The sequence below is a fragment of the Cucumis melo genome, chromosome 8, assembly GCF_025177605.1.
Source record: "Cucumis melo cultivar AY chromosome 8, USDA_Cmelo_AY_1.0, whole genome shotgun sequence".
Taxonomy (NCBI): domain Eukaryota; kingdom Viridiplantae; phylum Streptophyta; class Magnoliopsida; order Cucurbitales; family Cucurbitaceae; genus Cucumis; species Cucumis melo.
This window is the reverse complement of record NC_066864.1, coordinates 31,474,428-31,499,270: the sequence shown is the minus strand read 5'-3', so window position 1 is coordinate 31,499,270 and position 24,843 is coordinate 31,474,428. Positions and strand designations below refer to the sequence as shown.

Here is a 24,843-nt window from a genome sequence, read left to right as displayed (position 1 = left end):
GTCGGGGGAAGTGAAAAATATGTCGGGAAAGGATCTCCCGACGCAGTCCTCGGCATCTGGACAAACGTTGGGGGAAGTGAGTCGGGATAGGCTTTCCTGACGCTGTGTTGGTCACGCGTCGGGAAAACCTCTCCCGACGCCGTCTTTCCCGATGCAAACCACGACGTTGAGAAAGCCTCGTCTGCTTTTCCGATGTCATGTACTGCGTCGGGAAAGCCTCCCCCGATAGGCTTTACCGTGCAGCTTTGTTAAGGAACCATTTTACCGACACTATACTGAAAGCTCGAGAAAAGCACTTGAAAATGTTCATTAAACTTGAGATTTTTCTTGTTTGTCCAATGTTAGGCCAACCCTATGATGCACAGACGCACACATATTCATTCAATGAAAGTTGTTTCAATAAAAAAAAATCATTTAAGATATATTTGTTTTGAAAGTCATTGACTGACTTAGCTACAGGGTGACAAACGGGATCCTGAAAAAGTGAGAATGGAGAGAGAAGGACTTGAAAGATAGAAAAGAGAAGGTTGGCGGTGAGCTACGGACGGAGGAAGGCTGAAGCTGAAGTTGCAGTTGCGGCGACAGACGGCAACGAAGATGGAAGGGACGGCGGCGAGCTACGGACAGCGACGGTTTCTCTCTTCTCCGAACCCTTTCCCTTTCGTTTTCAGTTCTGTGTAAAACAGAAACGAAATAAATAAGCAGGGGGTCTCCCGACGCCATAAGTAGTACATCGGGAAAACCTAGACCTTTTCCCAACGCACTACTTACGGCGTCGGGAAAACCTAGGCCTATCCCGACGCACACTTACGACGTCGGGAAAACCTAGGCCTTGAGAATACCCCTTATTTCCCACGTGAGGCTTTTTCTGACGCACTTCTTATGGCGTCGGAAAAACCTAGGCCTTTCCCGATGCCCTACTTGCCTTTTCCGACGCACACTTACGGCGTCGGGAAAACCTAGACCTTGGGAACACCCCTTATTTTCCACGTGAGGCTTTTCCCGACGCACTCCTTATGGCGTCGGGAAAACCTAGGCCTTTCCCGACGCTCTACTTGTCTTTCCTGACGCACACTTACGGCGTCGGAAAAACCTACGTCTTGGGAATATCCCTTATTTCCCACGTGAGGCTTGTTCCGACGCATTACTTACGGCATTGGGAATACCCCTTATTTCCCGACGTCTTGTGCCCGACGCATGAATTGTGCGTCGGGAAAACCTCTTATTCCCGACGTCTTACTTTATGCGTCGGGTGAACCTCTTATTCCCGACGTCTTTTTTGACGTCGAAAAAAGCCCGATTTCTTGTAGTGATTGTTTATCATTTTCTACATGATCGCGTATATTGATCACTTAGTAGAAGATCAATTACAAGAAACATTTTTTCCATCATTAAAAAGAACTACGCGATCGTGTATCATGATCGTTTAATTAGTAGAAGAATTACACGACACATTTTTTCCACCATTAAAGAGAACCACATGCACACGTGTAATTCTATTTTCTTCTAAACTATCATGATACGCCATCGTACAATTTTTTTTCAATGATAGAAACACAATCGTGTATCATGACCATTTAAAAGAAGAATTACATGAAACATTTTTCCATCATTGAAAATAACTATAGGATTGTGTATCATGATAGTTTAAAAGAATAATTACGTGCGTGCGTGTGGCCAATTAATCGCTTTTTGACTGGAGTAATTTTTTATTTATTTCTAATCATGAGTTTGTGAGCTTTTTTTATTTTCAAAATTATTCTATATAATATATAAATATTTTGCTGGTTTATTATATTTTTGAAAAAACTTCTATTTATGAGTTGTAATATATATTTTAATAATATTTTAATATGGTTGGGTTAACCCAAATTTTAAAAAAATTAACCCAAATCCAACTCAATCCATAAAAACGTAAAAAGCTCAGTCGGATTGAAAATAAAAAACTAATCCAACCAAATTTGGATTGGGTAATTCAAATGGTTTGAATTGTCAACTTATTTAATATCTCTTTCTAAGGTGGCATTTCATTTATTGTATAAACAAAGGAATCCATATTTATGGAAATTTAAAATAAAGGTTTATAGAGAGAAAAAATTGTATTCTAAAAAACAAAAGGGTCCAATACCAATACAAAAAAAAATGGCTAAGCTGTTTATTATAATCCCAGTGGTTTTTGTTTCCGTTTCAGTATTTTTAGCGCTGTTGAATTTACTTTGCGGGACAGACGGTGGCAGTTCCAGCGGCGGTGGAGATGGTGGAGATGGTGGAGGCGATGGTGGCGGCGGATGTGGCGGTGGTGGTGGTAGCTCTGCCTGTTGAGGTTCGTTTTATTGTATATTATATATGTATTAAACATAATTAATTAGGACGTTTTAATCTCAAAAGATTTTAATGAATTTGTGTTAATTAGTAATTCGTTTAATTGAAATAAATTTGAGACAAATTGGTTGTGTGGAGAGCTTAGATAACTCCCAAATTGTTTTCTACGCTATTTTTTTCTTCTCTTATGTATATCTATTTGTTTGTTTGTTGTTCATAAATTAGATTATTATTCTTTTATCTTCTTTTCTTTCTTCCATCCACTTTTAAAATAATTTTTTCACTCTATTTTTGTTTTCCCATTGTTAGAAGGGCCAATATAAAATTGACAAAATTGCTAAGGAATGATCCATGCGACCAAAGCTCAATTGCAAATGTATGAGTCTTGCAAGATGATAGTATCATAGTAGGTTTGGTGCACTGCATTATTTCCTCCATGATTAATCAATATTCATTCTTTTCTTTTCGATTTTATTCCTATTTTAAATTCACAAATAAGAGGAAGTGTTATATTTATTTAAGTATGATTTGATGAATTACAATGTCTAAATAAACATCTAATTATTTTACAAAATCATTTGGGCTAAAGTAATAAGTAGAGTACGTACAATAAAGTAAAAGTTTGAAAACAAAGAATTAAGAAAAATAGGGTTTCTATTTTATGTTTGATAATATATCTATAAACTAAAAATAATTATAGTTATTCAAATATCTAATATCAAATTATTATTAACCAATTAGACAAAATGAAATCTAATGACATATATGAAAAAGGAGGGGTGTGAATATAAACAACATTTTAAAAAAATTATAAATATAGAAAAATTGTCAAAGTTTATCACTGTTTAAAAGTTTATTAGTTGGATAGACTTTCCTATATTTACAATTTTTTTTTTTAAAAATATTGGTATATTTAATTATTATTCTTAAAACTACAACCCATTATAATTCCTCTATAGAAAACTTTTAAAGAAATCTCAAATATAAGGTTGACTGAATAACACAATTTTAGAAAAAAATATAACGAAATGAAATTTTCAAAATATATCTTTCGAGAGTATTAATTTCATATGAAGTGTCAGTTTCGCAAAATCATTTATTTTGATCTTGGATTCCAACAAATGGATGGAAAAGAATTAAAACAAAAAACCAATTAGACAAATCCTAAAAATCTAATAAATTCAACCCACACAAATCTAACTTTTGATTCTAAAAATAATAAATCAATGAGAGTTACTAATTGGAACTTAATTAACAATATTATAGCATTAATTCTTTCATAAATATATTAAAATAGATTATTGTAAATAATATAACTCTTAAAAATATTAAAAAAAGTAACAAAATTTCATATTCTAATATCAGAATCCAAATCGTAGATATGAAGTGAAAATTATGAAATAAAAACAAAGTTTTGTTATATAGTAAGCAAAATAGTCTGGGTGGTGTAGTTGGTTATCACGCTAGTCTCACACACTAGAGGTCCCCGGTTCGAACCCGGGCTCAGACAAGTTCTTTTTCTTTTTTCTTTTTTTAACGTATTAGGTAATTCGAGAAATTGGGACATTACAGTTTGGCTATTATATTGTATTCTTACTTCTTGCCTCTTGGTCTAATTAAATATGTTTACTGTTATTTTTGTTAATTATCATGAAAGAGCTGGTGGCCGTACTTGTGGTGACGACGGTGAACATATGATATCTATCCATAGCCAACACCAGAGACAGACTTTAAAAGTGGCTGCGGTGGGCATAATGTGTAAAATTCCACATTCATAATATAAACACAGACTTCATAACTTCACATTACTTAAACAATGATTGTGCAATAACATTTTCTGAATGAGCAAAACCATTTTTAATGAATTTGAAGATGACAAAATTTGATTTTAATAGAACATCTCTACAAGATCCCTCCTCCTAGGTTTAGATAATCTATCAACAAAACCATCGTGATATTATTGATTCTTACCTCACCTAAAATATTGGAATTATAGTTGTTCCATGTCGAAAATATTCCAAAAAAAAAATGTTGGGTTACAAGTCATTTAATTATTTGGAAAAATTTAACCAAACAATAGGGATATATCAAGGAGTACACCAAGACATCTCAACTAGGTTGACACATCTTTAATTTTAAATCATCCCGATATGAAACATTTTAAGTTTGGTGTTAGATCTTCGATGTTAGGCTATAGTTTTTAAGTGTGGTTAGTAATCTTGTCCTTTGAGATGTTTTACAAGTTGTCCCTCATATTGTTGATTTTGTCGGAACATGTTTAATTTTCCTTGTTGGAAAAATTTTGTATTTTGAAGGATCTTTTCTTTCTCTAGCTCAGTACGTTATTGTATGAGAGTAAGTTGAGAGGCTGTTGTACTACTTTTTAAGGTTACCACTTTGAAGAAATATTGTGTTGTTGTCTTGTGTTGGTCGTAAATTAAACCACAAATATATGTCAATTGTATATATTGTTTATGAAGCAAGAAGTCTTGCAGATTAGTGATGTGTTTTCTTCAAGATCATGTTGAAGAGCTTTATTCGTTTACATGAGAAGGAATTCTCAAACTTACGAGGGTGTCTAAGTTCATCATGTACCAAGTGTCTTCCTTTGATGTTAGAAAGATGGATGAAGTTGTATATAATTTGAGAATTAAGGAGTCTCACACTCAATGAGCCTAAATATCTTTTCACTAAGTTAAGTTGTTCATAGGTCACTATAAAACTTCATACAAGTAAAATCACTAGTAGAAAAATGACCTACAATGACAGTTAAATGCTGTCATAGAAAGATTTCGTGACAATTATTTGCAGTTATTGATGCAACAATCATGAAAAGTATTTTATGGCAGTTCTACAAAACTGCCACGAAATGTATTTTTCATAACAGAGAATAAATGTCACGAATTTCTTATTTTATGATAGATTATAACTGTCATTATTTAAATTTTATGACAAATAATAATTTTCATTGCTTATATTTATGATAGATAATAATTGTCAATGTTTATATTTTATGACAGAAAATAACTGTCATTGTTTATCTTTTATGATAGATAATAAATGTCATTATTTATAGTTTATGACAATTATTAACTGTCATTATTTCACCTACCATGACTTTAATTAACTGTTAAGAAAACCTTTTCCATGACAATTTTTTTAAAAAAAAATTCAAATGTCGTAATTTTATTTTAGTTCCTGTTTTTCTTGCCCTATTTTATTTTAATCCATGTTTTTCTTGCCGCACTGCCATTACACAGACCAATACAATCACAAAGTACTATACAACACACCCAAATGGAAAGAAATGATGAACGCTTTAATATATATACTTTAATATATGTTCAGTTGTTCGTAAAGTGTTTGTACAATGAAGCAATAAAGATATATGTTTTGCCGCAAATATGACTTAATATTCCAATGGATTCTTGCAAAACCTAGTACGAAAAGAAAATGATGATTGTAGCTCAAAATAAGACTTCTTATAAAGACAGGAAATAGCTCAAACACCCACAACAGACAAAGCAACAATCAAACTTTAAAGTCATTTAAACTGATAATAAAAAAAATATAAAATAAAATAAAATCTCCTAAAAGTAACATTAAACATAACAATAACTTGTTGTAAAATGACACTCATAATTATTGTGTAAATGTAAATCACTTACTTGGTAGCTTCACCACTATAGCAGATCAAATTCGTGCAAGACCTAATATATAAAAAGGCATAAGTTACACACTTTAAATCAACACTATCGATAGTTGTAATCTACAATAGAGAGTTTTGAACTACAATAGCATACAATAAATGTCAAAGAAAATTCACAACTTCACATTGAGAGTGTTGAACTACAATAGAAACCAATATTAACTCTATGAGAACAAGAACATACCTCCATAGGCAAATAAATGGGCTTTGCATAATTACGAGCTTGTATAGTTGGTATAGATGAAAATTTGAGTGCCACACCATATTTTTCACAAAAGCATTTTGCAACAGAGACTCGGATTTTCTGATCATCAAGAGTAAACCTAAAAATAAACTAAGAATAGCAATAAATTTAAAAAATTAAAACAAAAGTGTCATTCATTCCTTGCTACCACACATTGTTCAAAATTTTCAGACCAACACAGAGAAACATTATAAATTAGTAGGCCACTATAGTTTAGTTTCTCATCTTTATTTTGTTCCAAATACTCTGAATACTTTAATTTTTTAATTTTTTTAAGAAAAATGGAATGAGGCTCATGCACAAAAAAAAAACAAAAACACAAGGATAAAAATAATAAACCGAGATCAATTTATACCTACTTAGAGATTAGAAAGTAATAGATTCGAGGGATATATTGTAGTCGTGTTCCTTATTTGTAGAGATGTGTTAGCTTCATTCATGCCAAATAGACCATAGGAAAATGAAGTTCAGCCAAAGAATGCTCTTCTCCTTTTTGAAAGGGTAGCCATTGAAAGGTAGGAAAGTAGGTCTCGAGAGTGTTGAGGAAGGGTTGTATGCCATCTAATTACCAACGTTACAACCCGTCTTAGCTTCAAAGGTCTCAAGATAATTCAAGGCGAATCCAAGAACTCTGATTTTTTACATTTAATTTTTAGCTGAGAAGCAACTTCAAAATCTCTAATCTCAACAAACAAATTATAAATCAAGCTCTGACTAGTATAAAAGAACAAAATTATGCCTGTCAATTAAAACCAATAATTCTCCTTAGTTGATTAGCTCAAGCTAGTTATTGTATGTTAAAAACTAAAAGCTAGCCTATAGAGGAGATGGACTCCAGGTGTCATATAATTTCTGCATATGAAAATTAAATATGCTAATCACTTCCTTAAAATGAATAAGTGTCTCTTTTCATGGATATTGGAATCACTGGTTAGGTAGAAAAAACAAAAAATATGTACGATAACATATACATACATGGGTTCATAAGGCAACTTCACGTACAATAATTCAGTAACACTAACACATACCCCTCCTGACAAAGCATCGCCAATTTGTATTGGACCTAAAGTAGTTCCAGGAACAGCAGATTCCTACAAAATGTCAACATTTTAGTGCCCCAATTTTTTTATCAAGCCATTCTACATTAATTCCTATTGGATCACAAACAAAATATATAAATGATCAAATCATAGAGTATAATTGCTGACATCGAAAATACAGGTCCATAAAGAGAAAAAAAAATGCTAGAAGAAACAAAGACGGCATCGGAAAATCCCCTATACGGCATCGGGAGTAATGGTATTTCCGACGCCCTACGATGCGTCGAGAAAACCCCTTATCCCGACGCCGTTCCCGTCGCACTCTGCATGACATCGAGAATAAGGTGTATTTTTAATTTAATTTGACCTATTCCCGACGCCGGTTGGCCGACTCGTGCTTCAGGCGTCGGGAATACCCTTTTTCCCGATGCCACTCCCGATGCAGTGTGCATGGCATCGGAAATACCCTTATTTCCAACGTTCTTTGTGCCGACGTTCTTTTTGGCGTCGGGAAATCCCCGTTTTTTTGTAGTGCTAGATTTTGTTTTTCACCACCTTGTTGCATTGTAATTCTCGTGCACTTTCTCAACTCATATATATACTTGATGCAATTCATCCACATAAATATTTTAGTGCCTCAAGTTTGAGATATTTTGTGATTCATCGAGATGTTTATTTTATCTTCCTCTCAATTTTTTCTTCTCCTTTTTTTTTTATTTGGATTTTATGATTTATTGCGGCAACATTTGTTTACAATTTCGTAGAATTTATTTTAAACAAGTGTTGTACTTATTTTATTTTTCTAGTTTATTTTACCTTGTCATGGATATTAAACACCAAAATATGTCCGTTCTATTTTACTTTTTTATTCTACTTGTTCTTCTGATTTGTTTCAAGATTTTAAATTAAAAAATAAATAAATAAACGATGGGGAGTCAAGAGGAGATGAGAGACGTTTAAGTTTTGAAAAAAACAATATTAGTTTTAAATTTAAGTGTGTTATTTATAGTTCTATGTTAATTTTATTTATATATTCAAGTTGTAAGTTTACGAGTCTAAATAGGTTGATAAAATAATAAATTTATTAGAAATTAGCATAATATGTAAAAGAAAAGAAAAAAGTTATGAAAGGATATGATTCATAAGACTTCGTACATGGAGGATCGAAATTTTCATTTCAAAAGATTAGAGAGATCCAAATTAAAAAAATATATACATACCTTGAAAATGAGTGATGATTTGATAGGTATTTAGCTTATTTTATTAATTTAATTAGAAAACTTGGAAAAACTGAAGGTCCAAATTTCAGAAATAATTTAAAAAGAACGACTTCTATAAGTCGAAATGATTAAATTATATGTTGAAGAAAACCAAAAGAACAATTCCGTTTACGTGTGAAATGCAACCTTTGAATTTCAACTCCACAGTTATCCAATCTCTCTCTTTGTGGGTCACTTGGTTTCATTATAAAAAAGAAAAAGATGAAAGTTCATAACAAAATGAAAGCTTCAAGTTCATACCAAAAATGTCCTTTCCTGCGCCACTTATTATAGTCATAGTGGTCAGTGTTTTCATTTTTATTGTTAGCACTGTCATGACTTGTCTCAGCTCAAAGAGCGCTGGTGGCGAAGGCCCCCGCCCTGATATAGAAGCCAATTATGGAGCTGGAGGTGGGGGTCCTGGCGACGCCGGCGGATGTGGAGGTGGGGGTGGTAGTGGAGGAGGCGGGTGCGAGGGTGGTGATGGAGGAGGTGGGTGTGGGGGTGGTGGGGGTGATAGTGGTGTCGGTGGGTGTGATGGGGGTGGTGGAGGGTGTGGTGGTGGCGACTAATCGCCTTCATTCGGTAGTGGCTGTTATGTTTGGAATCGATCTCTCCTGTATGAGTGGAGACTATTTGTTATATTTTTGTTGACATTCAATGTTCTCTTTTATCCTTCGTGTTGGTTTATGTTGTCTCCAACCTTCTGTACGTTCTCCACTATATGGGATTTTTACCTTTTTTGGTTGTTGTCTTGCTGGGCGTGGTTTCCCTTCTTTGGTGGTGTTGCCGTGTTTGTGGATATTTTCTTCCTTTTTGGCGCCCTGGGTGAAAAGGAAAACCATGTGGTTATGTCACTGTAATTGAGGAGTTGATACCGATCAACTATGATCTTCGTGTGAAGTTCGATCTGTCCAACCTGTCGTTACATTACACGACAATGGAGTAACTGCAAAAGAACTAGTGATTGTGAGAGTTGTGCAACTAGGTGGGTGAAAGGAAGGTGAGTTGTTGCTAATGGCATCAGATAAAGGGACAACCTGACTCCACATATACTCATCTTCAGAAGCATCAAAGGAGCCTAATTAACCTATTCACTTGTAGTCAATTATGTATAAAATTGACATTTTCCAAGTATTGTTTCTATGCAGTTTGCAAACACTTTTCTCACACCGGAGAACTTTCTTTCACATTTAGATGTAGTCTTCTGCATATTATATCCAACTCCGTTAACAATTTTGTGTGCCTCTCTCTCTTTTACTCTCATAGCTATTCTTATCTTTACTATTGTCAGTAACATTATGATTAGGGTTTAGGGTTCCACCTATTTTTCAAAATTAGTAATTTGTGTTAGCAATTCCTTCAATGTTGAAAACGAACTTGTGTGTGTTTTGTATTACTTTTTGTGTTTATTTGTTACTTTAATTGGGGTCTGTACCAAAGGTCGGGACATTCCTTGTTTTAGTCCCCCCAAAGGGTACTTACCACCTTCTCCATCATGGGAAACGAAGGAATTGCTAGTGATTGTGAGAGTTGCGATGACTAATTCCTCGATTTTGCTGTTAATTAATGTATAATCTGTTGGTTACTTATAAATTTAAATCTAGGGGCTAAATTAGAAACAATATTGAAAAAATTGTGAACAAGTTAGACATCTAGGACTCATCAACCACGGTATCAAAATTTTAGAGATTTGTTACTCAATTTTAAAATTTTAGAGAGTAAACTTGTAATCTTACGCATTTATATAATAAATACAAGAAAAATTCCTATAGATAGAAAAAAAAATTGAAACTAATTTGACAAAACACTTAAACTTGTCATAGAGATTTTAATAGATTTTGCTATATTTTTGTAAATAATTTTTTTTTTTGTTATACTTGAAAATGCCTATCAATATAAAATTAAGCATTATTGTAATATCTAGATTAAATAATATATTGCAGAAAATAAGATTTGAAACCACACTAAGTTTCTTAAAGATTGAAAATTATTTGTATATTTGTATGTGAGAAAATTTGGAAATATAATTAATTTTTGAAAATTGATTTTAAGGGAAAGAATTAGGGGTGACCATATCAAAAACCAAATCAAACCAACTGTTTTACATATAAGTGATCCCAAACCAACGTCATATAAAGAACAAAACCAATGGACGGGTTATATTTTGATTATTATTGGTTTGGTTCCCAGTTTTTGACATTTTCTTTTATTCTTCCAAATATATATATATATATAGAACAATATCATACAAAGAGATATAGTATTGTGATTGGTCAATGATCAAAATCCATGGATGGAGAGGGATATAATAATATAACACCATTCTTTTTCGAACATACAGACATTGTACGATCGAGTCAGTTGTTATATAATTCAATTATTAATCAAAATTTCCAAACTTACTTCTCATTTCCATGAACTTCATAATAAACTTGACCATATCAAAACAATATATTCTCAAAACAATCTTATATTTATACATATTCACTCGATGATAAAAACGAATTTTATGAAAGATTACACAGAAACCAAAATTTGTTTTAACAATGCATCAGATCTATGATCTTGAAATTGGTTATAAAAATTAATTTTATGTTAATTACTTAAATTATGTTTATATTGGCCACGACAGCAAAATTTAGAAAGAATTTGCCTAACAATGGAAAACTCTCATTTCGTCTAATGCTCTCTTAAGATATGTTTGGAAGTTATTTTAAAAAGACTAAAATCTCTATTTTATTTATTCTTATTTATTTATTATTATTGTTATTATTATTTGCCAAAAACTCAGTTTTAAAATTGCAAAATCAAACAATAAAGCTTCGTTTGATAATTACTGTTTTGTTCTTTTTTTTTTTTTTTTTTTTTGGTTGTTTGGTGTGCCTAAATTCTTTGAGGATGAAAGAAGAGAATTTATATTAATGGAAGTTAAAAGGGAAAAAGTAAAAAAGAAAAAAGAATCCATTAAGAGAGACTATGGTCTAGAGTTGACTGACCCATTATCTAATTGTTTTTGAACTATTCGCTTTCATTCCCAAATCTGTCAACCTTAGTTTTGTCAACTGAACTAATGATTTGGAATTTCCATTTTCTCACAATATAGAAGTTATATGTATGTTCTTGTTCCCATTATTGAAAACCTAATATGAAGAGAATCCAATTTTCTTTTAACACGTAATTGCTAATTTTGACAGTGCAATCAACAAACACAGTAACACACTGCATTTAAATTTATATTAACAAACACAGTAATCCAATTCACTTTCAATTTTGTGTTAAATAGATTTATAAATTTAGAAAAGAAAAATGAGAAGTCGACCAAATTTATTACTTTTTAAAAAAATCATGGTTGCAATAAACACAAATTTCAAAACTTATTGATTGAATTTGTAATTTGGCAAAAGAAAAAAAAAATTGAGTACAACCTTTGACTTTACCTTTTTTTTTTTTTTTTTTGCAACTCACTCCATTCTTCTAACTTTGGAAAAAAACAAATAAGAAAAATAATTTAAAGCACAGAATGCACCAAATTTTCTGATTAGAAATAAGAAAGGTCAAAACTGAAACAGAAGGGTCAAAGATTGTGTACAAAATTAAGAAAATTAAACCAAGATTTTCAAAGTACAGAAGTATATATTTGGAGCTTCCTTCAACAACCCAGCCATCCCCCAAGTCTTCTATTATCATAGAGATCGATAATGGTTAGAACAGCATACATCATATTTCCCATTGTTGTTGGAGTTTTTATAATTTCTAATATTGTTATATTTTTGTTGTGTTTATTTCGGCGGAGGAGGAAAGTAATGTCTAAGAGAAAAGATAAAATTGGAATATATCTCGAAGGTGGAAATACAAGTACAACAGACAGCAATATGTTTACTGGCAGTAGTTATGGAGGTTGGGGTTGGGATTGGACTTTCAGCACTGTCGGAGATACAGTCAACGGTGAAGGTGGCGAGAATAGTCTTGAGGTTGGAGATGGAAATGGTGGCCTTGCTGGAGGCAACGGCGGAGGTGGCAGTGGAGTAAGTATTCATGAGACAGGTTGTGGTGGAGGTGATAGCGGAGGTAGAGGGGTTTCTGAACATGGAGTTGGTGTGAGTTCTCATGTGGATGGAGGAGGTCATAGTTATGGAGGCGGAGGAACAAGTTCTAATGATCACGGCGGAGGTGGAAGTGGAGGTGGAGGGTTTTCTGATTTTGGAGGGGGAGGATCATCTATTTGGTGAACTCCAAATTCTGTTTAGTACAAATGAGAATCATTATGTTATCGTTGTAAGACCATATACCAAAAAACAAATTTCTCATAACAGCGGGAATGTAAATGGTTCATTATAATAACAAAAAGACCATATACCAAAACTGCCGTAGAAATCAAACTTCTTGAATATCAAACCAACAAAATTATAATAATAATAATCATAAGCGCGCATATTACTATAAACCAACTCAGGTTTTTCTTCCAATCACAAACTTGGGAATGGGTCTAATTCTCATTATGTAAAAACAGAGCAAAACACCCAAGTCGCTCATGTTAAAAGACAGTCAAAGGATGTAGCCAAAAGGCACAAGTTTTTGAAAGGTCAAACAATGTGACTTCTCAATTTAATAAGTAAAATATTTCCAATATTTCTCGTCCCTATAAATTACAATTACAATCAACAGTTGATGTTAAACTAGAGATATTCCATAATTCAGAGACAATAATACAATATGGTTCAACCAGCATTCATCATCTTACCCCCTTGTCTCGGCTTCCATCTTTAAGTATTATTATCCTGAGAAGAGCTTATAATAGCAAAACTAACATCCAGGGACGCATCTACCATGGTGAGGGCCAAATTGACGTAGTAGTAATTAATGATAGGAACAATACGAATACAAGCACCTTCGCCAGAGATGGAGCTGTTGATACCGGTGGTGATTCAGGTTTCAACGGCAAATGATGCCGGAGGTGGTGATGGTGGCTTTGGTGGGGAGATACTGGAGGTGGTGGGGGGTGGTTGCGGAGGTTCAACTAGCTATTGGCAACGGCAAGGAAGCATATGATTTGTAAAGAAAAACTAGATCCTAATTCTTTTTTTTGTAAACAAATTAAGCTCTCCATTAATAGTCTCTGTAATAATCAACAAGTACTTTGATTAAGAAACAAAGTCTTTATTGAGTAAGATGACAAAAGAAGAAACTTAAAAAAGAATCAACCCCCACCAACATATTACATACAAGAAGTTCTAATCTTAAAAAGATGATGCTAAACTAATAGTTACGAAACATACAAGGAGTTCTAATCTTAAAAAATAAATGATGCTAAACTAATAATTACGAAACACTCTATTAACGCACGCCTACAAAGAAGAATTAAATCTAATCAAATCCTTAATATCACAGACCCAAAGGTAAAGAGACAAATAGCATTCACAAAATTAAATTAATTTTTAGAAACTTGCCTTCAATTCAACAATTTTTTGTAGATTTCAGAATCATTTAAAACATTATAAATAAACAGCCATATTATTTAAAATAATAAAAAAAGGAAACTAAAACTAAAAACCGATTAGGTCCAGACATGCAGTTAGAAACTAGTTAATTGAACTCATCTTTTATTATAGGGTAAGATATCAAAGGCGAAGAATTGAACGAGTACAATACAAAATCCAGAGAATATAGCTTTTGCCTAATTCTACTATACTGCCTTTGATTGACGTAACTTTAAAAAATTATCAATGCTTAGACGCAATCTTACAATCGCCTAATAACCAACTTGATTTTTAACAAGTCAAAATAAGAGATGAGAATTACTGAAGCTCGATGAAACAAATTTCATGTCCCGAAGCTGCGATCTCCAGCATCTCCAAGTCCAGGAATTATAAACCTGCAAGGATCCAATTAGTCAACCTCAATACCGAATGGAAGGATTTCAACCTACTTTTGAACTCCCAAGTATCAGATTCAGTCAAGTGGGAATAAGAACAAACCCTTTTTCATTAACTGTCGGGTCAATAATGCCGGTGTATATATGTAGCCTACAAAATCACAAAACATATCAGAGGATCAATAGAAGACTTGACTTTGTGTAAAGATTGAATCAAGAAGGGTGGGTGATTGATTACCCTGGAAACTTCTCACTGAGCTTTTGAAGAGCGGGAGGGGCAGCAACAGCAGATATCTGCAATATGACAATCCCAATAAAGTACAATATAATAGATAGACTTCAGATCTTCAGAGTTCAGATAATCACAATGAGAGAATTAAAAGCAGAATATGAGATTTCGTGAGATTCATTTAGATAGCCATCATCGAGGATACACAATATTCCTTGGTGACTGCAGCTGCAGTGCAAGCCCATAACCTATGGAATTTTGTGTGCACACCCAGTCACAGTAACGATAGTTACTAGTTCCTAGAAACATGACATAAGCAAAAGATCAGCTAATTCCAGTACCACTTTTATTTGCTTGTTGCCAATTCCACGTTCCTTTAGGAGATCAAGAGCTGCCACTATTGTGCCACCTGAAATTATGATGATGCGCAGAAAAACATATTTAAGTAAACAAAAGAACTTGTCAATTCACCGGTATATTAAATAATGGTTCATAATAAGATCTAACTCTAGACACTTCCAACTTAAACGGATTGCTATAGCATTCTCAAATATTGCTTCTAGGCGAGGTGAATTGACAGGTATGAACAGAAAGTAAGGACAGGGGGGACAAGGAACACTGGGTCAACAGGAAAAAGATGAAAAGTATAATTATAAAGATATCAGAATTACTTTCTGATCAATTGAAGCACTTGCATTACAACCAAAACAAAGAAAAAATAACCATGAACTGGCTCATGGTTACATAGCTGTAAATCCACGTTGCTTTCAGAGCTATGAAACTAGACTGAGAGGCAACAATCCATACATTCCAATAAGCTTTACAATAACAATTTTGGTAGCTCAAGTAGTTATCTCGTGGAATAAGTGGGGTAGACATCAACTAAACTAAGCAACCTAAATTATAGGAAGAATGAAAAAAGGAGTTCCATTAAGTAGTAGAATACTAACCAGTTGCAAGCATGGGATCGACCACAAAGATTCTACAACCATCGGGAAAATTTTCAGGTAATCTGTCAAAACAATATACATGAAGTAGTGAAAAGTTATATGGACTCTTGTCATAGTTAGAGAGGTCAAGGCATTATTCATCTAGAGCTTTATTAGTAAAGCAAGGAAAAGTATACATGGCTTCACCTTGGGATCGTATAACAGAGATGACAATACAGGGTAAGATATAAAAAATACAAGAGAAAAAACATGAAAAACACAACAAACAGGTGCCAATAAGAGAGTAATATCTTTAATAACATAGAAATCTTACTTATTAAGATATACAGTTGGTTGAAGAGTCTCCTCGTCCCTGCTTATCCCTTTAATTTGAAAGAAAAAAGATGAAATTAAAAAGGGATGAAAATAGTGTTCATATCGATGTCACTGAATATCAGTTCTGTTCAGAACATCACTCTGCAATTTGCATCATCTTACTTCCCTTACCAAGATGGTATAATTTTGTTGCTGGCAATACAGACGATGCATATTCTGCAAGAGCTAGACCAGCTCTAAGGATGGGAATTATCTGAAAAGGAAAAAGAAAAATGAACAACTCTGGGTTATAATGCATGAAATTCTGATGGAACTCTAATCTCTTTCCAGTAAATTTTATTTTATTGCTATAGAATGGATGATTACAAACAGAAAAATTGAGTGAAACTCAATTCTTTTCTCTCTCAACTGTTTTTCCCTCTCTCAAGAAATCACAGTGAAACTTCTAACAGAAAATTCATAATCCTTCCCGCCTAAAAGCTACTAGTATTTATACTACCCCTTGCCGACCTCTAACTAATTCACACATGTAAAATGTGTGATGCACCACTACAACTAATATAACTAACTCTTCCTTCTGCTGTAAACAAATCTAATTGGGGGTCTTAACATTACTCCCCCTTTAAATTCACCTTGTCCTCAAGGTGAAGAGCGGGATACAAACGCTGCATTTCTTCATATGACTCCCAAGTCGCTTCAAGCTGTGGTAATCCTTCCCATTTGATCAAAACTTCCCACTGTTTAGTCTTGTTTTGTCGATACTCCAGAACATCTTCAGGAACTGATTTCCATTCAAACTTCTCATTAATATACTGAATAGTAGGCTGTAAATTTTCGTGTGGCCCAACTAATTTCTTGAGCTGCGACACATGGAACACAGGATGAATAGCAGTAGTATTTGGTAACTCAAGTTTATAGGCCACAGACCCAACCTTCTCCAAATTTTATAAGGACCAAAAAATTTGGGAGAAAGTTTCTCATTTCGCTTCTTCCTCAAAGATAACTGCCTATAAGGACAGATCTTTAAGAAGACATAATCTCTAACACAATATTCTACATTTCTCCATTTACGGTCAGCATAATTTTCATCTGTTCTTGTGCCAGACGCAAATGATCTTGCAAAGCACTCAAAATCTCATCCATGTCCCTTAGCATCTCCTCAACTGTTGAATTCTTTGATTGTATACTGTCATAGGATAATAAGGCAGGTGGTTTCCTGCCATAAACAACCTGAAAAGGAGACATCCCAATGGCTCTTTGGAACGTGGTGTTATACCAGTACTCGGTCCAAGCAAGCCATTTCACCCACTCCTTTGGTCGTTCACTGCAAAAGCACCTAAGATAGGTTTCAACTCCCCTGTTTACTACCTCTGTTTGCCCATCGGACTGGGGATGGTAAGCCGTACTCTTGTTCAACTTGGTTCCAGATAGTCTAAACAGTTCCCGCCAAAAATGGCTCATAAAATTTTTATCCCTATTCGATACAATGGACAAAGGAAAACCGTGCAGCCTCACAACTTCCTTCACAAACAATTCTGCCACCAATTTTGCTGTAAAAGGGTGTTTAAGAGGCAGGAAATGACCGTACTTACTCAATCTATCCACCACTACCAAAATCACTTCAAAGCCACTAGCCTTCGGTAGTCCTTCCACAAAATCCATAGATATATCGCTCCATATAGCTTGTGGAATCTCCAAGGGCACTAACAATCCAGCAGGGGACAAAGCTAGTGATTTGTTTCTTTGGCATATCAAACACTCCTCACAGTGTTTCTTAATATTTGCCTCCATTCCTTCCCAATATAGGTCATTAGATACCCTCTTATAGGTTCTCAAAAACCCTGAGTGTCCTCCAACAACAGAATTATGATAGGTATCTAAAATTGCTGGAATTAAAGAGGAGGTTTTGGTGATCACCAACCTATCCTTATACTTCAAAACGTCTTTCTGCAGCAGATATTTACTGCTTTGCTGGTCTTCCAACTCTTTCAATTCAGCCATCAATTTCTGGAACTTGGGATCCTAACGCACTTCTTTCTTAATCAATTCCAAATCCACTACCACTGGCACAGATAAGCCCTTTAATTCTACTTCAGCTGGCATTCGTGAAATGGCGTCTGCAGCTCTGTTTTCAGCACCTGGCTTGTACACCACTTCATATGAGTACCCCAAAAGTTTTGCTATCCATTTTTGGTACTGAGGTTGGATAACCCTCTGTTCCAGCAAAATCTTCAGCGACTTCTGATCAGTTTTCACCTTGAATTTGCCTCCCAATAAGTAAGGTTTCCATCGTTGAACAGCCAGCACCACAGCCATTAATTCTCTCTCATACATTGGCCGAGCTTTGTCTCTCAAAGCTAACGTATGGCTGTAGTATGCAATTGGTCTCCTCACCTGAATTAGCATTGCCCCAACACCGTAACCTGAAGCATCAGTCTCTATTTCAAAAGGCTGATTAAAGTCTGGTAGTGCTAACACTGAGAGTGATGCCATTGCCTGCTTCAATCGATCAAACGCATTCTCAGCTTCAGCATTCCATTTATAACCCCCCTTCTTCAACAGTTGAGTCAATAGTGCTGCAATAGCTCCATAACTCTATATTATACCCAGTCAGCCCCAAAAGACCTCTAACTTCTTTGTTGTTCATTGGTTTTGGCCACTTGGCTATTGATTTAATCTTCTCCGAACTCTATATTATACCCAGTCAGCCCCAAAAGACCTCTAACTTCTTTGTTGTTCATTGGTTTTGGCCACTTGGCTATTGATTTAATCTTCTCCGGATCCACTTCAACCCCTTCCCTGGATATTATATGGCCTAGATATTCCACTTTCTGCTAAGCAAAACTGCATTTCTTCTTGTTTGCGTACAGCTCATGGTCTCTCAGTATAGACAGCAACTTTCTCATATGTTCTACATGATCAGCCGCATTCTTACTGTAGATGAGTATGTCATCAAAGAATACTAACACAAATTTCCTCAAGAAGGGCTTAAAAATGGCATTCATCAATGCTTGAAAAGTGGCCGGTGCGTTAGTTAGCCCGAAGGGCATAACTAAGAACTCATAGTGACCCTCATGAGTTCTAAAAGCCTTTTTTTCAACATCCTCATCAACCATTCTAATTTGATGATACCCTGACTTCAAGCAAATTTTTGAAAACAAAGCAGCACCACCAAGTTCATCAAATAATTCCTCGACTACTGAAATTAGAAATTTATTTGGGATCGTTGCATTATTCACAACCCTGTAATCTACACAAAATGCCAACTTCCATCCTTTTTCTTCGCCAACAAAACAGGACTAGAGAAAGGGTTGGTGCTGGGCTCTATAACTCCTGACTCAAGCATCTCTTTTACCAATTTCTCCATTTCTTCCTTCTGTTGCCCATAACAATAAGGTCTCACGTTTATAGGATTAGTTCCAAGCTTCAAGTGTATTTGATGCTCTATTTCCCTTCTAGGAGGAAGTTTTCCCGACCATTCAAACACATCCTCAAATTGTTTTAATATTATGCTCAGGGAACTATCAGCCTCAATCTCCATGTTTGCCATATAGCAATTGTTGTCACACGAAGTCTCAACTTTTACCGCTCGACATTCAATGAGAATTCCTTCGTCTCTCTCCCCCAAGGCTTTGATCATATTCTTGAGACTGACCCTTGCTTTAGTCAAGCTCAGATCTCCTTGAATTTTGACAGATTTGCCTTCAACGGAAAAGGTTAGTAACAAATTCCTCCAGTCCACAGTAGTTACCCCTAAGGAGTAGAGCCACTGCAACCCTAGTATGACATCAACACCACCGAGCTCCAAGGGCAAAAAATCTTCCTCAACTGTCCAATTCTTCATACATACTTCTAACTTCTCACAAATTCCCTTACCTTGAACAGCAGCTCCTGATCCCAGAATAACACCGTAATGTGCTGTCTCTTTGATTGGTATAAGCAACTTTTTGACTAACTTCTCCAACACAAAGTTATGAGTTGCTCCGCAGTCGATTAGTATTATTACATCCTCATTCTGCAGCTTGCCCCTCACTTTCATAGTGTAAAGGTCATTTAAACCTACCACTGAGTTGATTGAGAGTTCAACAAAAGTTGTAGTAAGACCTTGCATCTAGCTTATTCAGCTCTCTTCTCTCTACCTCGAATTCTTCTTTATCATCTGCTACCACAAACATCCTTAATTCACGATGCTCCTTCATTTTACATTTATGGTCAGCCGAATACTTCTCGTTGCATCTGAAACATAAACCTTTCTCCTTCCGGGCTTGAAATTCTGCATCCAACAGTCGCTTATAGAATCCTTCTCTTCGATTTTCATTGGGACCAGAATTTCTCAATGTGATAGTTCTAATAGGAAATGTGGAATTTCCTTTAACTTCACCAGTTGCATAGTTAGTTACGGCCTTATTACCTCCAGAAGCTTGAACGGTATTTTTCCCGCCAGAGAACCCGTTTAAATTTGCTTCTCTTCTCAAGATTTCTCTGTTTTCTACCAACTGAGCCACCTCCATCATTTCGACCAATCCTTTCTGTCTCCAGAAGGCAACTTCCGCTTGAATCCATGGTAGCAAACCATTCATAAAGGTGTCCTCTACCAGTCGCTCTTGCAGATCGGATAATGGTGCTACAAGTTTATCGAACAGGTTCCTATATTCTTCCACGATGGATTCCTGTTTGATTCGTAAAAACTGAGCACAGATCGTTCCGTCTTTACTCGATCTAAACCGCACTCACATTCGTTCTTTTAAATTCATCCAACTAGTGAATTTATCTCTTTCTTCTTGTGATCTAAACCAGTTCAACGCAGGACCATCAAAACTAACAGTAGACATTAACATTTTTTCGAACTCGGTCAACTTATGAATTTGGAAGTACCTCTCGACACGGAATAACCACGAATCCTAATCTTCGCCGGTGAATACAAGCATCTTGACCTTTTTGAACTTGTTTCGGTCGTTGTAGCTTTCATCGACTTCATTCTTCTTTTCGTTTCGGTCGTTTCCGAAATTTCGGTCCGATTCCTCTGTTTTGCTCGACGAGGCTTCGTTCTCCTTTCCTTTAACATTTCCAGTATCGCGCACGGCCGTTTCTGTCATCCTTTCACTCATCGCGGATCGTTCCCGTGCATTCGTTTCCATCATCATCAATAACATTTGCTACCTTTTTTCCGACTGAAGTTGCATGAGCTCGATGTTCTTCGCTATTTCGCTCAAGCTAAATTCGATCACAGGCATTTTGCTTATTTCTTTCTTCATTCCAGCAATCTCCTAGTCGATCATCTCCAATCGTTCTTCGATGCGTGTCTAGACCATTTCGAAGCTTCGAATCGTCGGCTCTGATACCAATTTGATAGAACTCTAATTTCTTTCCAGTAAATTTTATTTTATTGCTATAGAATGGATGAATACAAACAAGAAGAATTGAGTGAAACTCAATTCTTCTCTCTCAACTGTCTTTCTCTCTCAAGAAATCACAGTGAAACTTCTAACAGAAAATTCATAATCCTTCCCGCCTAAAAGCTACTAGTATTTATACTTTCCCTTGCCGACCTCTAACTAATTCACAGGTGTAAAATGTGTGATGCACCACTACAACTAATATAACTAACTCTTCCTTCTGCTGTAAACAAATCTAATTGGGGGTCTAACAAATTCCAACAAAATATAATAGCAAAACCGTATTGCAGTCATTTTCTTCCTTTAGTGGTGGGGGTGGTAGCAACAAACTAGAAGTATAAACACTAACTAATAGGCCAGAAGGAGAGTAAAAAAAAAGTCTTACCGCCACAGGCTCTCTTGGATCAACAAACTCAACTGAAGCAACACCCATGGGTGACTGTATCTCCCCCGATACAGTAGGCTGATATGGATATAAACACAACCACGTAAGTGAATTAAAAACATAAGCAAAAAATAACATTAATAAAGGTTGAAGATTTGTGCTTCTTCCAACAGAATAGCTTTATAATTACATGCATACGGAAAATAGAACTAATAAACAATTAAAGTGGTTGTCTTCATTAAAAAAAAAAATATGTCAGTTATTTGCATTTCTTTAAGAATTTAATGGTTTCGCTTTACTTAGAAAAAGCTAGAACTTAATATTAAAAGTTGTATAAGAACTAACCAACCAATCCCTTGAAGCTTCATAAATAAGTAGCCTCCCTAACTCTGCCATTGCATTTTCTGCAGTAAACAAACCATAAATCTCCTCAAGTTCTTGATGGCATAGGCAAAAGGGGAAGGATCTATAGAGAAAACTGCCCTCCGCAACTCAAAACACACAACTCAACTAAGTCTATCATCCTAATTCTACAGTTCTTCAATTGAGAGTCATGGCTCAGAAATGAACATATTTATTGACAACTTTATCAAAGAAATGAAAGCAGAAACATTGCTTACAATCAGAAGAATAATTCAATTAACTTAAGGATTGCGGACAGAGCAGAGGTTATACAGACCTACTGCCCCAACAGAATTAAGTTATAACCACAATACAATCAGAATAACTAAAATGGCAATCTCTTTGTTATGTTTATGATTTGAACTTATTCCCTGGAGTCTGATGCTTACATCTCCCAAGTCCCAATTATGACTAAGAACTTATTTAATATCTTCATGGTTGAATTACGTAAAAACAAACATTATAAAAAAATAAAAAAAAAAACCAACCTGCGAGGCATATTGGCAATAAAAAATACACAAAACAGAACAATAAGAAAATATCTTCAAGAACAGCATCAGTACTCACTAAAAATGGGGCAAGGAGTTTGTTCATTCCTCAAAACTGAAACCCAGTGCTTGATCAACGGATGAGGCGGCACATAAACCTATAAATCCATTGATTACACTAAATTAATCAACTAATTAAAAAAAAAAAAAAAAAAAGTAAATCCTTCTGAAAGAACCAAATCAGCAATCAATAAATTTACCAAACTCTAAACAAAACATGCGAATTTTCTTCCAATTAATATCACATTCAGCGAAAAAGGAAAAAAAAAAAAGAATACAAAATAAGATAAGAATAAGGGAGAAAGTAGTAACGAGCATTCTATCCTCTGAAACAGGCTTGGCCTCCGTGGCCATGTGAGCGTTGTTCATGGCAGTAAAGCTGCGGTGGCGGATTCTGGAAGAGGGTAACTAATGGTAAAACAAAGATTGGAAAGAAATAAGTAGACAGGTTATGGGGGAAAACAAAAAAGGGGAAGTGGAAGAGAGAGGAAATAGGGGTTACCTTATTGGAATTGAGAAGAGAAGAAGGAGAATGAGGAAGTAATTTAAGAAGAGAATTAGGGTTTTGGAGGGAAGAAGTGGGGCCGAGGCGCGGCGTTCCGGGAGAACACCGGTGAGGAAGATTTATGGGGCACGAAGCCATTGGTGGAAGTAATGATAATGAATAATGATTCGATTCCGCGCAATCTTAGGAAAGATGCATTATACTGAGATAGTGAGATTCTGCCTTACGCATTTCCAATAAAAAAGATTTTTGTAAAATAGAGATTCCATTTTTGTTCCAAGAGTAATAGATATTGGGCTTCACTCTCTTGTTTTCTTGGCCCATAATTCAATCTAAGGCCCAATTATACGTTAGCAAACAAAAAAATTAATAGACGACTAAAAAACACCGTGCAATCACCCTTTTGGACACTTCTTCCTATATTTCTCAAATTAACATCTCCTATTACTACTGGCTGTTATTAGTTGTTTTTATACATCCTTATCGTTAATAATTATTTTCAATAACATATTTTTATTTGTCACTATTACCAGTCCTTCTTTTCAATCTTCTCAAATCGAAAGCTATCATTGGTTGCAACTAATTATTACCATTGATAGATGCTATTAGAGATAACTTTTAATTTGGAAAATGTATTTACCATCATTATTATGAACTATCAATGATAGTTTTGATGGTGTGATTGATATTTTATATGAATATTTTGATAGTATGATTGATATTTCTTGTCTATGGGTTGTATTCTTGATTTATTGATTATTATACGAATTACATTTTCTTGTTATCAATTGATAACCAATGCATGATTGTGAAATTTGATGCTTTAGATTAACATATAATTGTATGTTAAATCTCTAAGAAGCAATAGGTTAGATAGACTTTTAATTTGTAGTCGACAAACAAAGAGCATTATTCTATTCACCAAAGAAAAACCATATTAAATTTCTAATTAGTCTTTTCTTATTAGAAATTTAAATTTGCATTATCTTTAAAGCGGTTAACTAAATTGATTATGATGCTTCTCATCTAATTAAATTGACAAATTTAGTATTTAGAACCATTAGTTAGATAATAAATTGGGCTAGCCTTAGGTAAGGAGTTAAAAATCATACAATTATGATAATTCGATGACCAAAAATTACATTGGACGATTCCATTCCTTTAAGCAAGTTTCACTTAATTGCACTTTATTCACTTTGAATCTCAAACCACATCAAACTCCTTAATATAACTTTTATTAAATAATTAACTTTGAGAAACTAATATTTGTACTTTTTCCTTGAGATCAACCCCATCTTGCTACTTGTACTATTTCATAGTATCGATAGCATTGATCATTATAATATAAATTTTATTTGATTGACATTCATAAGAGACAGTAGACCAATTGTGACGTGCATTTATGATTATTTTGGTTTTAAAAATAGTTCAACTAATTAAAGTATAAACAATAGATTAAGGTGTACGGGCACTTCCTACATGTTGTTAAACTGAAATATATATATATATATATATAATGTATTTAGTTGACTTTGTAGGCTAAATATATAATATGATAATACAAAACAACATCGTTAGAGAGATATTTTTTAATTAATATATATACATTATAATAATTGCAAATGAGTCATGTGATGTATCTAATAACTACTTGATATATATAG

At 34.5% G+C, this 24,843-nt stretch overlaps 3 protein-coding genes and 1 non-coding gene across 7 annotated transcripts; 3 read left to right on the top strand and 1 right to left on the bottom strand.

The window, feature by feature from the left end:
- Window positions 1–3,758: 3,758 nt before the first annotated feature.
- On the top strand, window positions 3,759–3,832 carry TRNAV-CAC (transfer RNA valine (anticodon CAC)). Its single transcript has one exon. It is a non-coding gene; the product is annotated as a tRNA-Val (tRNA).
- A 3,684-nt stretch (window positions 3,833–7,516) lies between these two features.
- Window positions 7,517–9,146, top strand: LOC103491744 (uncharacterized). Its single transcript, XM_051089235.1, has 2 exons — window positions 7,517–7,659; window positions 8,924–9,146. Exons 1-2 carry the CDS (start codon window positions 7,517–7,519, stop codon window positions 9,144–9,146), a joined length of 366 nt encoding a protein of 121 aa, XP_050945192.1.
- A 3,234-nt stretch (window positions 9,147–12,380) lies between these two features.
- LOC103491739 (uncharacterized) lies at window positions 12,381–12,806 on the top strand. The gene has a single exon (XM_008451804.2). The coding sequence runs from the start codon at window positions 12,381–12,383 to the stop codon at window positions 12,804–12,806; it is 426 nt and encodes a 141-aa protein (XP_008450026.2).
- A 326-nt stretch (window positions 12,807–13,132) lies between these two features.
- Window positions 13,133–23,423, bottom strand: LOC103490577 (uracil phosphoribosyltransferase). Of its 4 annotated transcripts, XM_008450156.3 has the most exons (13): window positions 23,177–23,404; window positions 22,987–23,082; window positions 22,694–22,772; window positions 22,070–22,128; window positions 21,725–21,802; window positions 16,115–16,196; window positions 15,942–15,990; window positions 15,629–15,690; window positions 15,020–15,087; window positions 14,688–14,743; window positions 14,553–14,600; window positions 14,377–14,449; window positions 13,133–13,693 (listed from the first exon to the last, which is right to left on the bottom strand). In XM_008450156.3, exons 1-12 carry the CDS (start codon window positions 23,315–23,317, stop codon window positions 14,398–14,400), a joined length of 870 nt encoding a protein of 289 aa, XP_008448378.2. In that variant the 5' UTR covers window positions 23,318–23,404; the 3' UTR covers window positions 13,133–13,693; window positions 14,377–14,397. The 4 variants fall into 4 exon arrangements, with proteins under 4 accessions (XP_008448378.2, XP_008448370.2, XP_008448394.1 ...); XM_008450148.3 differs by lacking the exon at window positions 13,133–13,693 and having other exon boundaries at window positions 14,161–14,449; window positions 23,177–23,423; XM_008450172.3 differs by lacking the exon at window positions 13,133–13,693 and having other exon boundaries at window positions 14,161–14,449; window positions 22,987–23,068; window positions 23,177–23,326.
- Window positions 23,424–24,843: the final 1,420 nt, after the last annotated feature.